General features: G+C 34.1%; 1 protein-coding gene across 2 annotated transcripts in view; it reads left to right on the forward strand.

Moving 5' to 3' along the window:
* Nucleotides 1-15619, forward strand: part of LOC105834512 (calpain-C) — a 30771-nt gene that overhangs the window by 10908 nt on the left and 4244 nt on the right. Inside the window, exons 2-4 of one of the 2 annotated variants that reach the window (XM_012677052.3) lie at nucleotides 1073-1216; nucleotides 4018-4087; nucleotides 7941-8223. In XM_012677052.3, coding sequence (XP_012532506.1) covers nucleotides 1073-1216; nucleotides 4018-4087; nucleotides 7941-8223 — 497 coding nt within the window. The remainder of the gene's footprint in view (nucleotides 1-1072; nucleotides 1217-4017; nucleotides 4088-7940; nucleotides 8224-15619) is intronic. The other variant, XM_036286282.1, reaches the window with a different exon arrangement.

The raw sequence follows: 15619 nt of genomic DNA on the forward strand, positions 1-15619 counted from the left end.
ACGCATCTACCTTGCGAGAGGCAAAATTTTGTGAGCCGCTCTCGTCGAGAATGGCTATCGAGGGATCTATGGAGGTCAACGAGGTACGCTCGTGGCGTGGGAAAGAATATGCAAAAGAATTTTAAACGTTCCCTCCCTCCCCAAAAGTGTCAAACCAATACGCGCCATGGCGAAATATTTTCTAGAAATGTTACAATTATAATATTTGTTGAGATATTTCAGGTGTTTAAATTATAATCCATTCTTTGAGTGAATCATAGAAACACATGAGAGAGTTTTCAGCATTTTTCAAATACTTTAGAGTAAAGATTTGTGCGAAATATTGCGTATTCCTGATATTTATAGATCGTTCTTTTATCCTATAATTTCTTTCCAAACGTATTGTTACCACAATTTACGTGAGAATGTTTAGGAAGTTGATGGTACTTTCGCACAATTTAAACGTCGACATTCGCTAATGCGTATTATTAATTGTCGTAAGAACTGCACTGTGGTATTTCAGAGAAGTTTTTGAGTTGCTCTTGCTCTTTGTGGCAAGAATGTGTCTTAATTATAGAAATGAGATAGAGAGAAGAATAAGAATGCGATATGCGGTTAGAGGTACTGTTAAATTCTCACCCTCTATTAGTAACGAGCCATTAATGTTAATTAGATCGCGTAATCTTTTAATTTAACTTAACTAGGAAGTTCTCTGTCAAAAATATCAAGTTTTTGTCTTCGTACATATTTATGAATAACTAAAATTATTTTTATAAAATTCCAAATAGAGTAATTAGAGAATAGCTGTTGTATGTATTATGTATGCGTATATATGCACATGTATGTGACTTTTGTTTTGATCAATATAATTAAGATTAAATTAAAACACATTGCAATTACAATCTTGGCTTTATATAAGATACGAAAGTCTGATCTAAATATTAAACTGTAATTTTTCAACATTAGCAATTAAAGACTGGTTTTAACGCTTATAATAGTATCACAGTATAATAAACGTTTCGTCGTTTAAATTAAATGCCACGTTAACTCCTAATTTCATTTAAATTATTATTCTGTTCACGTTATTTTTTAGGACGTAATGACCGAGTACGAACGAATCAAGCGTTCGTGCTTGAAACGAGGTGAGCTCTGGGAGGATCCAGAATTTCCAGCGACACAAGCGTCAGTCTTTTATCATCAGACACCGCCATTCCAGTTTCAATGGAAAAGGCCAAAAGTAAGATTGTATTTTTTTTTTTATTTAATTAATATAAGACTATTTTTTATTTCTGTAATAATATTTTTTTATTAACTAAATATATATAATTAAATTATTTATGCACGTGTACAATTTTAATATAACTTTCACTAACATTTTATTAAAATGTTTTATTACTATGATTAGAAAAATTAAAATTTAATATCTTTATATATATTCAAATTTTTTTTCTATCAATTAAAAATATTATAAACAATAAACTCTATTCTTGTAATTGGGGCATAAATATTAAAAGATTTAGTTCTCCATATCTGATGCAACGAAGTTGTTCCTTCGGGAGTAACTTAAAGCTAAATTAGCTTCTTTGGCTCGCTCTAGTTCCTAAAGAACGGAAAGACGTGCAACGTGGAACTTAGGAACCGTAACGAAAACAGTTCGCAACCTTGACACGTAGCTCTGTCGCCTGCATGCTTATAATCGTGGAACAGTGTGTCTCTTAGTTAGAGCAAAACTAACGGGAATCATTCACAAGATCTTGATATTTTTATAATTACTAGGCACCACAGATGCTTCGCTCGCACTATTTAGTATTTTATTTTTTGCTTTTTAAAATAAATTGCCATGATAATTGTATAGATAATCATCTATACAAATTATTATTTGTTAACTCCGCGATGACAACCTCTCATGAAATTAACGTACCAGAAAACCAAGTGCAAAAAAGCGGTGATAATGTTTCGATAGATTCAATTATCAATTTCATATCTCATTTTTAATAAGATAAAATGCGATAAAATTTCTTAAGAGCAATGACGTTAGAAAAAAATTATTTTTTAACAATCGAAGATCAGAAGTGCTTCGTTCAATTCAAAGTATTTAGTTGCACATGAATTATTTGTAATGAATAACAAATATATAGTACATATAAACATTTAATTAATTGCAACTGTGATTGTTTATATAAAATTTATTATTAACATGTTTATGTATGTTTATACATAATAAATTTATAAGAATTTGCTAATGAAGAACTTTTGTCTGATCTTCAAAGAGAGCGAAATATATTTAGAATTTTAAATTTAAATTCATGAAATCTGTCTGAATAAAGTCTAGAATAAAGTCTTTCGAGGTCCATAAAACAGTTATGATTCTAGAATAGGTAGAGATTAGTTGACCGTAGTTGAAGTAGGGATCAATGATCCTGTGGCGTTAATTATGTAACTTGCACGATGAGACGAGAAACGACGAGCGGACGGCGTGAAGTCATCGACGCGTAACTGAGGTCTTTTGTACCGAACAAGACATTGCGTGGTCGTCACGTCGAATATAATGATTGCAATAAAAGTCACTGACAGCTATACATTTCTACGACAAGGTCAACAATTGCGTGAAAAACGCGTGCGTGATGTGCGTCGCGCTTTTAACACAATAACCGAAAGATCGTCCTCGCGGATTATGATTCGAGTCACGATCGTGCCATCGACCGGAAACACACGGCCGAAAGAGGATCGTATTACGCCAACGCGGGATGCAACAGTTGGAGAACAGTTATTTAATGTGGCCCCGATTATTGTGATACGGTGCTTCGCATTGTTAGTATCTAGCATTTCTCTATTTGGCCCAAGGTTACATATTCGAGACGTGTACGTGATTATTTTAATGAATAACTATACCTTTGACTGTATAATTGTGGTGTACTACATTCTAATAAAAGTTAATAGGATGCAAATGGTTTATAAATCTTTTTTTTTACAAAATGTATAAAAATTACATGGCAAATTACAGCGTGAACGGCTTTGGAACGTCTCATCAATTGCGACAAGCTTATCAAGGATCGAATGTCTGAGAACCACTTTGCAAATGAGATTTTATTTTAGTTTTAGTTTAATGAAATAATCTACACTGTATTTGCCTCATATGCATGTTTATTAGTTCAACATTATATTTATAATACTTGTTACATAATATTTTTTAATTTTATTTAAAATTTCTTGTACATTTTAGTTACTATTTTTAAGTACAATTACTTAAATTTTTACTACATAAATAAAAATATCTTAAATAAATGTTAGCCCGATTACGATACGTTTCTTATTAAATAAGTACAACAATTCTACTATAAAGAGAATTACTAACACGCGAATAATAAAAGATAATATGATGATTGCAATAATTGTAAAACTATTTGTTATATTAAATATAAAATTATATATTTTATGCTAATAATTAATGAATTATTAATGAAAAGAAATTATAAGCAAATTGTCTCGTTTGATCTGAATTTCGCTTATTGAATATTCATCGTGTGTGTGAACTAATAGCGCAGTTTGTGAATCACGAACACGTTAATAGAAAAATATGCAATGAGAATCACTATTCGCATTATAACTCACATAATGTATAAAACCTGTTTCACATTAAGCTGCTCTGTTATGCTGAATAATAGAAACGTAAAACGGAATTTTTATGCAATGATGATAAATAATACAACGATAAAAAACAAACAAATATTGGTTGCATTCCAATAAGTTGAATAATATGTAATGTAACATAATTTTAAATAATTAATATTTAAATTACATCAGGTTTTAATTTAATTATAAATTGTAATAATTTTTTAATACAAATATTTGCATACGTATTTTAACCTGTTATTACAGTTTTGTTATTTCAATATTTTATTTTTGTTAGTATTCAATATCTCTAATTTATTTTATGTATTAAACAATTCATATTTATGCAAAAAATCACTTAAAACTTTAATAATTATTAACGCTAGTTAAGCAGAAAGAGAGTAAACATAATTTTCTTTGTTACAGGAATTGTGCAATCGGCCTATCTTTGTCAGCGATGCGCCGGCTCAGTTCGACGTTATTCCTGGGAAAATGGGTGAGTATCGCGTGTTATTTATAAAAGATAATTGTATTTTTTAAATAAACTTGTACGAAGAATTTGTGAGAAAACGCAATAGAATGGAATGTACAAGAATATGTTCTAAAAACGTCATTGGAGTGAAACGTGGATAAATGACGATGTAAGAAAAGCATCTGCACATCATAGAACTGATCGTTCCACTTTTGCCTTTCTTCCTTTATCCCCAGCAATACAAAAATTCTCTAGACATAATGATATGTCGTGTTCTCACACGTGTTTGAAAACCTTGGCTTTTACTCCTTTTCTTCTTGCGCGACGAAAGGTTACGCGAGTTCACTACCACAGGTCTGTAATCGAACTTCCACCGTTACTGAATCTTGCCAGAGTATCATCATTTTGTACGTATAAGAAACTATTTAATAATAAAAAAAAATATTATTTGAGAAATTTGTTGTTTTTGTTTGACTTATTTATTTATAAAATGACGCGGGTATTTTATTTCTTTTTAGATACTCAGCTAACTTGAAAGATACACACTTTTTCTATAACTAAGCAATATCTGTTGCAAAAAAACTTACTTTTTTGTTACGTTTAGATATTATACGTATAATTTTTGTAACCAGAAGAATTGAATCTTAATTACCACATAAAAACGTTGGCATTCCTACATTGACTATTAGATGTACGTGCGTAGTTTTTGTAGGTGATATTAATTGAATAATTAAGAAAGCGGTCACATACTATCGATGTTACTTCTTGAACGAAAGGATGTTACATTATAATTATGACTTAACTAGCTATGCCTTGCCACGCATTGCTGTGGCTCTCTATTCTTATGCTACATTTTTTTTGCTTTTGTTGTTTAACTTTCAAGAGCCTTGCTTTACTATTGTTCTTTTTATTTTATTTTTGAATAAGTATTTATCCATCTTTAATAAATCTAATATTCATTTATTCACGTACTTCTAACTTACTTTATTTATTTATTGCCTTTGGCACTGTATTCAATTAATTTGTTTCTATTTATTTTTTTGTATTTTTATATAATGTAATATAAATCTTATTTTATTAAAACTTTGAAATAATTTTCAATTAAAAAACCGAATTTTTTTTTTTAAATACCCATTTTTTTAAATTAAGCATTTTGAATTAGAGTGTATGTATTTAATTTATTATTGATTAATTTTATGAATCAATATTTTGTTATTTTTTTCTAAAAGTTGCCATGGATTTAGAAATCCATTCAAAAGACTGTTTTAAATAAGTTCCTTTTTTTCAATAAAATAACAGCCATCTTCATTTTTCTTATTACCTTAATTTAAACACAATAGAAACATTCTTTGCTTCTCCCGGTCTCTCTCCGTCTCTCCCCGTCTCTCCCCGTCTCTACCCGTTTTTCCCGGTCTCTCCCCGTCTCTCCCGATCTCTCCCCGTCTCTCCCCGTCTCTCCCCGTCTCTACTCGTCTCTACCCGTCTCTCCCCGACTCTCCCGGTCTCTTCCGGTCTCTCTCCGTCTCTCCCGGTCTCTTTCGGTCTCTCCCCGTCTTTTCCCGTCTCTCCTGGTCTCTACCCGTCTCTTCCCGTCTCTCCCCATCTCTCCCCGTCTCTCCCGGACTTAATGTAGATAACATTCGAAATTAAATGGCCTAAGATGACGTTAATAGTATGATTGTAGTCAAAATGTTCCTAATCATCTTTTAACATAATATTTGATATATATATATATATATATATATATATATATATATATAATTTAGAACTCAGTATGCATTAATTAAATTAGAAAGTTGTATGTATCTGTGTTAAGTACTTAAACGTTCAACTTACGCGAAAACTTATTCTGCTAATTACTATCATAATGATAGTAATACTTGTTAAATGTTATGTATCATGTTATTGGAATTGGATTTTCTCGAGAGATATATAAGTACAATCTTAACAAATAAAATGATAAACAATTTTTTAAATAATGTTGTTGGCTATTTAATATTAATCTGATAAACTATTTGGTTTTAAATTCTCGATTTTTACCAAGAGCAGGAAATTTTAATGAAGAGAGGAAACCGAACCAGTTTCTAGCTTGCTACTAGTGTAGATTGACAGAAAATAACCATGACACTTTTATAACGCCATGATTATTATAATTAACTTCCACATTCTTGAGGAAGAAATTCCGTTTTTAAATTCTTTTTAGATAATAAAGATGTAAATTAATTTCATTGCTATTAAGTGCGTTATTATAACTCTTAAACTCTTTATTTTAAATTGTAATTTTTTATTAAACATATAAAGATAAATAAAGTATAATTTATTTTTTATACAGGTTTCATTTTAATTTAATTATTTTATTCATTTAGTTGTACAGTTGTTGCACGTTTTATTTTTACTACACTAAAAAAAAAGTAATATATCCAATAAGATATGTAGTTGCGGGCTGCCAACTACAGATATACTTAATACAATAATATATGCTATTGCAGTATCAACATTGTACTTGCATTAACAGTAAATATTATTGTATTAAGTATTTTATGTAGTTGGCAGCCCGCAATTACATATGTTATTGGCTGTATTATTTTTGCTTTCTGTGTATAATAAACTTCGATTTTGAATCAGTTTATTTTAAAATTCTAGTGCAGGAAAGTATGTGCTTGTTGCTTATTGTAATGTTGCAACAATAATCTTGCCTTTCCCAGATTTTGCTCTGTTTCTGAATGTTTCCGATTACAGCCGATTCAGGAAATTAAAACGGAATTCTTTATCTCAAACTAATGCATGGATCGTTCTGCGACGTAATCTCTTCCGCAATTCGAATATAATTTACGAGTGCTGCACTGAGCCGCCGGAAGTCGAGCGCCCTCGAGTAAGCCATGCGGACGCATTCCTGAAGATATAACTGCGTTCGCTGTAGCGCGCGGCGGGACGTGTCCCGTTAACGTGTACGCAACAGCACGCACAGCCGAGTAAAATGACGACATGTAATAATTTGTACCGACCTACATAGCAGCACTGCAAAATTCGGCAATCTACCTTCGTGATCCGGTGTGTCGATATGTCCGTCTTTCGATCGATTGCAATAAATCTTAATCCAGGATGTTTCATAGGATATTTCGAGCGTTTCTCAAGTTAAATGCAATATACCATATGTAGAGAGTGAAGATTTGTAAAAATTTATGTATTAAAATTATTCTTTTCTTATTATATTGAAAGAAAGTGCCACATCCCAAAGAAAAAAAAGTTAAATGATAAGAAAATATAAATAAGATTGATTTTAATGATAACAATGTTAACAAGACAAAGTAATAACAATTTTCTTGTTATTTAAGAGCGTAAAAAATTTAAATTGTTATTCACATTCTCTTTAATGTTCCTCTACCAAAACGTAACATGAGAGTCATTATCGAAAGTGGGCAATGTAAATCCGTGTCCCAGCCATTTGTTCTTCATTCCTCTTTTTCCTTTCGTCGAATGACAAAAAGCCGATAAAAGCGAACGCTCGATCAGCGATTAGACCTTCGAAAAGGAAAGTAAAGTGACTGCAGTAAGATAGAACGCAGTGTCATTCTTGAATCCTAGACAATTTTCTCACGACATTAAGACACATTAAATCGAACATTAAATCCGAACCATCTATTTTATTTCTTTGTCATTATTAATGACCTTTAAAAGTAAGTTTTTATATAGTTTGCTAATGTTACAAAGAAACTTGAATATTAGGTCAATTCTAATTCTTATTAATTTTACTGAAGACATATCTACATAATTTTTTATTAAAAATCGTTTAAGGCAAATATATTTTTTTGAGTTTCCTTTTTATAAAACATTTAGATTTAGACAAGATATTTTATAAGACGTTGTTTTATTGCAGGTGACAAGTGGCTGGTATCATGTCTAGGAGTATTGCATCTTAGTAAGGGTCTATTCTACAGGGTGGTACCAGCCGATCAAGGTTTCGGTAGCGGTGAAGAACCACCGGGTTCGCCAACCGCGCAATACGCCGGGGTGTTCAGGTTTCGATTGTGGTGGTGTGGCGCGTGGGTGGAGATTCTCGTCGACGACAGATTACCAGCGGTTCACGGAAGACTGGCCTTCGTGCAAAGTCGCCATAGCGATCAGTTCTGGCCGGCGTTACTGGAGAAAGCGTACGCCAAGTAAGTTTTCTTCGATCGTTTTTTTACATCTTCAGATCTTTACGGACAAATAAGTCCGCGGGTAGATAAACCAGAAAGATCTCGTTTACAAGAAAAATAGCGCTTTGTTGACCCAGATACAAGAGATAACTGAGGAGAGTTATTTATTGATGAGTTAAGCGATTATGTGGCTCTGACCTCAATTTTCCTCATGTTATTTTCCAGGTTAATATAGAAATTGTACTTCTCTTTTACTTGATATAAACATCTTATTTAAGAAAATCTTATTTAAATTGCTCTCATTGATAAAACTACCTTTCTACAACCAGCAAATTTTCACATAAATTATTGCCACAATAAAAGTGATGATACAATATATTTGTATAGTTTCTTTTATAAAAGAGCTTGATAAAAAGGGATGTAGATTTTATCGATACATGAGAAATATTCTATTTGCCTAATTTAACTAATGAGTACTTTCATTCGTAATCTTTGATCTCCGCAATAAAATTACAAAAGTAGAAAGACGAGAAGTTGTATTCCTAACAACGAAGGTAATTTTCGAGCCAGTTTGAGACGAACGGCGAATTGCCGTAGGCGGCGTAGGCGTTCACCAGGTGGCTGTTCAAGGTGAACTCGCGCGCGAAGATAGACCTCGGTGCGTTCGATCGATGAACCTCGATCGCCATCGTCGTATGTAGTATGTGCGCGAATGCGTGAGTGGCTATCGACCGCACTCTGAGATGTTATTCTAAATTTGGCCACATAAACTTTGAACTCTTTGAAGCGCGTTAGAAGGAAACATATAAGTAGATGAATTGACAATTAGTAAATATTTTCTCAAAATATGTCTTATGCTGCATTATTATTTTTATGAAATTATCAATATTATTATTAATTGTTTAGAGTTAATAAATTACAAAATTAGTCTCCAAGAAATGTAATTCGATCAAGAATTTAATACAGTGAAACTGAAACTTTTCATTGCATGAGTCAATAGTTTCCTCCAAAGTGATCTTACATGACTATGGAGGAACGAGATTTTGTATGTATCAAATTTATAATTAATGTACAGTATATTACGGCACGAACAAATCGTGGCTTTGCTCATCTGATAGTTTGACATGCGAAGCAAGGAGGGAGAGGAAGAGAGAGAGAGAGAGAGAGATGATGTTAAGCTTGGGTGACGGACAGAAACTTCATCCCGCGACTTCATCTCGCGATCCGTTGAGATTCATGGCGCGAGTAATCGAGGCGTGCGATCTCTCGCCACGAGATGGAAGATGAGTTTACGCGGACGGACGGACGACGATGACCGGTTCTGTCGGAGGTCCTTGCTCCTCTTCTTAATCTTCCTCTGATGACCGTACGTACCTTCTCTCTACCATTTCCTTTCCCTCGTTATCTCCCTGTTGCCTATCTTCTCTCTTTCTTTTCTCCTTTCTTTCTCTTTTCTTCTTCTGCTTCTCAATTTCTTGCCCCATCGAGTGAATGTAAACCCCCGCTTGGACGTTGCTCTCGAAACTGCAAGGTGAAGGCATCGAAAAGAAAGATGACCTCGTCCCTCGACAGAAAAAAGGGATTCGAGAAAGTAAACGACGACCGAGAAACGATTATTTAGCGAACCTTGTGTAAAATAAATTACGTTGGAAATTTCGTTTTACGTGTATTTCTTTATTACATATCTTGACTTATCTATTATCGCCAGACAATAGAAGGAAAAGTACCTCTTTCTACAAAATAAATAGTGTTAGTTTCCCATCGTGGGAATGAATTGAGCATTATATAATTTACTCTGTAAAGATGATATTAATGTGTCAGACATATATATATATATATGAGTTTACGCGGACGGACTCAATATATATATATATATATATATATAATTATAGAATATATGGGTATTATTTTTTTATTATAAAATTTTATATTTAATATTTAATTAACTTTTAATGCAATTTTACAGTGATGTCAGTAGCATCAAGTGGATCGTACTTTATATTAGAAGTTTATATGTATCACTGCCGCGTTAAAGTTCTTAAGAAGAAGTTGTTAAGAAGTTCTGAATAAAGTTAGGTAATTGCAGGATTTTCACACTGCTTAACTATATCTATTTAAATAATGATGAGTTTTATGAATACATGCATCCGTTACGCTTGAGAAGCATCATGTACTTGGGTGCTTAAAATAAAAAAGGGATTTAATTATTTTTCTTATAAGTATGCTAAGGATGCATCATTTGCATAAATAATACTAATCCGCATGAACCTCGGCGTCTAACAAAACATCGTGCTGGTAAATAGTGATACGTTTCCAGTTAACAACCGTGAATGCACTTTGCTATAATTTCATCATCAGACGCACTACTTTTACGTCACAATACTGCATACACGTGCGTAATGAGAGATCGCGGCTGCGCTTGGTTCTCTTGGTGAAAGCAGAACAGGATGATGACGGGTTTTAAGCGGGAAAAATTGTATTCTTTACAAGAGGTGTTTGTGCAGTGATGCATGTATAAACTGTTTTATTTAATTAGAATAATTTTTATAGGCACATGATATGTAAAATCTAAATTATTACGTCATGTATACAGTGTACATTTTAAATCAAGTTAATAACTAGAATCTTATGAATTTCCACGTCATACTTCTATGTGTTATTAGTAATCTATGATGTATGATTCATGTTTGATTTTTGAATTATACATCAAATTAAATATTAAACGATTGATAAGTCATCTTTTTTATATGCACGCATTATTCTGGATCGGCTATATGAAGCATCGCTGCACACGTCGAGGTTGTGGCTCGTTAATAATTGATCGCACGTTGCAGATCCTCGGCGACTTCCGCCCGTCAGCATTGAAATATACAGCGCGGTTAATTGATGCCACAGCTTCGATTTAAAGCGCAATTTGAAGCTGCTAAAACGACCTTGCTCGCGGAAATATAATTTTCTGCTGCAAGTGTCGATCGTAATTATGATTACGATAATGATTGCGCGATGATGGAAATATTATGAGTGACCCTACACGAGTGTTGTAATACTCGCACGTTGCAAGTTATGCATCGTGTAATAAGTTTAGCGCGATAATGGTTCCGTGTGTGTGTGTCGGGAAATATACTGCCTCACACACGCATACCCGTGGTAGTTATCATTGTAAAAAAAAATTGTACAACGTAATTTCAGTTATTGCAGCATGGAATAATCGTCCGATGCGTCGTGCGAGCGTATAGTTAAATAATGCAATCCTCACTTTCTGTCCCATAATTATACGCGTTGAACCGTCATAGAAGATTATCTTACCTGCCAAATGCAGTTATAATAGTTACAGAGCATTTTGACATAATCACAAGCTGCATTAATTTTTTGCGTAGTTATATTCGAACGAACGTTGCAAAGTAAAAAACACTGTGTATCGGTCTTATCGAGCACGATTATACGTACGGTACGTAGACTGTTAGCACAAAACAAATATGGTCTACTCGATTAATAGCATCGGGCGTCGAGGCCTGTACGATTTATACGCGTATATCATCGACACACTTTCGGATCAATGCTTTATATTTCCTGATGGAATCGCGGTGATATGTTAACATGAATTAATTTACAACAGTGTCACGTCGTGTACGTAAGCCAGTAAATATCTCGACGATGACACACATCCACGCTGATATCGGACGGGGAACCGGCGAAGAATGCGCATGAGAGAAAGAGGCTCATCCGTCGACCTTTCCTCTTTCACTGGCGACCCTGCTGTAAATCTGGCCGATCCGAAACGATCGGGCAGCTTTATTGAATCAGTAGCGGCATCGAGAATCGGTTAGAAAGCCCGTGCGCGCTCCTTCGCGTGCCAATATGCCCAAGAATATGCGCAACATGCCTCTCCGTCGATTTCCATTAGAAAACATCGCTTGGCTTCCCTCGGATCTCGCTCGGCCGAACAGACCCCTATCGTTGTTCGCATATTTCATTCGTTTTGTAGAAAGTCGCGTTGGAAAATATAAATTGCGCGAACACGCCTGTGGAATGGAAAGTAATTGCGTACAGAAATTAAAATTTCGACAGAAAGTATTTATTTTTAAAAAATAATTATAACATAAAGTAAAATGAAAACTATATATTTACTTACTATGGATTTTTACTTAATGTTGTTTATAGTATTCAATACTGTATATCTATATTTGTATTTTATATTAATATTGAATTTTTATCAAGTTACTATATTTACCTGATTTTGTGTAAATTAAACAGAAAATGTAAATTTCTAATTTATACTGAAAACATGCATAAATATGTGATTTTAATGTAGTTTTATTGTTTTATTTAAACAGAATACTACATCCGGCAATTGAAGTAATTCTGATTTATTATAATACATAAGATTTATAACATTTGTGCTGCGCAAAAATAACCATATTAATGATTATTAAATTCCGTTGAGATTAAACTTCTTATACAAATTCCCAATTTTATCTGTCTTATACAGAGGCAGTCAATCACTTTCTCGTAAGTTATACTTTTGAGAAGTACATATGTATATTTAAGAAGAAACAAGTTATATATTTCAGAATTAATATATGCTTGCAAATGCGATATATGTAAGAACAGATATCCGTGACGGTTCTCACACACGACATGTGTTTTCTCCATTTTAACGCCGGATCGAAGATACTCGACCCGAAAAGAAATCAGGCAGCGCGCCGAGATATTTCGTCGACCCGATACGTGCGTGACTCGCGTGCACGCAGCACGCACACACTTGAGGGTGCATACAGAGCCCCGATACTTTCACTCGGCAAGTAGTCGGTATCGCTGGTTGCCAGCAATGGATCGGAGGTCAGTGCACCGGTGACCACAGTCCATGCTCGTATCCGCGAGCGCAAAACGGCCGCGAAAGCATGCCGATAATCCCTTGAAGGTGGATGCTCGCCGGTGCGGACAGCCACAAGTCGATCTTGCCCCGTTCGGCTCTCTTCGATATCATTAAGATCTCGGCTGTTCGCATGTTCGTAAGATCATGCGAGTCATCGCGCACGCTAGATTCGCTAAGCGGTCGAGCTACTTCTCGATCCGCCGCTTTCTACACGTATATACGCGAGAAAGATATGCCAAGCGCTTACGTAAGAGAAAATAGAGCGAGATCTGACAGGCCAAATCGCGTGACGTGCGCGAGTATGAAAAGTTGTTTAATCGAGAAGCGAAACGCAAGTAAAAAGTGTTGTCGATGTCGCAAGACGTGAAACAGAATTTATTAGCGTCATTCAGGAAATAAGAGTGATCGTGACCGGTTGGTGAATATGTTGCTATTTATTCTATTAAGTAGATGTCTTGGATTTTCTGATTGCCTGTTTTTTATATATATATGAAAATGTTTTTTTTTTTTTTTATTTCGCTATTATACAATATTTCTCTGTTATGTTTTTAATATAACTTTTTATAAAACGCTGCAACCCATTTTATATAATTTCCTATAATTTGATAGTAAATATATATTATGATTATATTATCTAAATTTTTTATAGAGCATTATCTGATTTAAATAGTGTAACTTTTGTATAAAATTGCTGATTTGTTTAAAAATGATCGTAGAACGTGTTAAAACGAGCCGACTAAAAGTAAAAAATATAAGCTCTAAATATAAGTATTTGTTAAATACATATAATAAATGGGGCTTAGTGGATTATCTTCTAGATTCTCCGCCGGACAATTTTTATGAGCGAAAGGAGAGTAATTTTGTGACATTATATATCATCATCTAGTCACGCAATGATCCCAAGGATGCTACTGCGAGTAGAATGTGACGAGTACGTAATAATAGCGGAAGACGATTGACAACGATGACGTAGATGATTGGTAATAGAGCGAGGCAACATGAGAATGACGTTGCATATATGCGTGCGACTGCATCGCTCCGTTAGACAAACGCGGAACGGAAATGCATCAACAGGCAAACGTTGCTGCTAACCGTTGAGTCACAAAGTGACAAAGACAGAGTTACATAGCCGCCGCGGTTGCACCTTCGGTCGAAAGTGCGGTGACCCCTTTACTTGAACCCTTGTGGTTCTCCATGTTACCGACATCTGTCCAGGATGAAATTTATTACTAGTTTATTATACTTAATTATTATCTGTTAAACATATATAATAAAAAATTTATTAAAATTTCTTGAGCGCGCGGATAATGCTTATAAAACAATTATGTAACAGTTATATCTTCATTATGCTACATCTACCAATTTATTTTTTCCAATTAATGATTTCGATGAAAAGGAAACGATTTTGTTGCATGTAATTTCGATTAACCATGCAATAATCGCTTCCTCTGAATTATCAGTACACGTTGTTGATTAATCACATGGATAATAAATCTCGCATATTGGTCTTACGGTTTTATGGGAAGAAGCGTGATGGGAGGGGAATAGAAAGAAGCACGAGTTGACTGCAACGCCGATCCATTTGCACGCTCGGAATCTTTTTCCCTGGGTGTTACGTATGTTTTCCTTGAGAAAATACTCAGGTAACACCCGCGATCGTGCGTGTGAATGGTTACGGTTTCCAGATTGACTCGAACACGCGCAAACCGCACGCGCGATAACAAAGAAGAGGCGTTTGAAACGAAGCGAACTGTGCGAGCCCCGTTATCTCCGGAATGTTAATTCCCGCAGGAACGGCACATGGAAGGAAGATAATATCGTTTACACATATACATATATACTCCCTTGATCTCACTCCGAGTTCCCGACAGGTTCGCCGAGCAGCTTCGTAACCCTCTTCTTCTACTTCTCTCTCCACCATCATCCTATCCTTTACTCGCGCGTCGCATAGGTCAGGAACGCATGAAGTACCAATTACATTTTCCATCGGTTTCTATATTGAAAACTTCGTTATCATCATGACTGTTGCGATACCGGCGACCATGGTACATTAATGAAATTGTGTTTCTTTTTCGGAAGATTTCACGTGGAGGATTCTCCCGAGTTGTTCTTATGCTTTGATTTCAACGCTTGGGTTTTTACGTTTTGAGTATTTTTACGTCGATATTTATTTTTAAAGATATTTGTACGAGATTTCTCGGCTATTTACTCGGTTATTAATTCGACTATTTAAAAGAAAGAAATATGCTCCTTTTGTAAATACTTATTACTTATTAAAATGGATTTTTTTATTATGTATGTGGAGAAAGGAGAGAGAAATCGTGAAATACATGTAGCTAATAATACCGTATAATTAAATTTTAAAGTTTACCATAAATCGACAATAATGGTTAAAAGATTTTAATAACTCTTTTCTTTACATTTAAATTTAAATTTATATTTCTCAAATATGAAAGTTGTTAATTATAAGATACCGTCACATTCAAAATCAAATTAATTAAATTATATTAACATAAACAGAAATGCTCATAATAGCATGAC

This window comes from Monomorium pharaonis, chromosome 4, assembly GCF_013373865.1.
Source record: "Monomorium pharaonis isolate MP-MQ-018 chromosome 4, ASM1337386v2, whole genome shotgun sequence".
Lineage (NCBI taxonomy): Eukaryota > Metazoa > Arthropoda > Insecta > Hymenoptera > Formicidae > Monomorium > Monomorium pharaonis.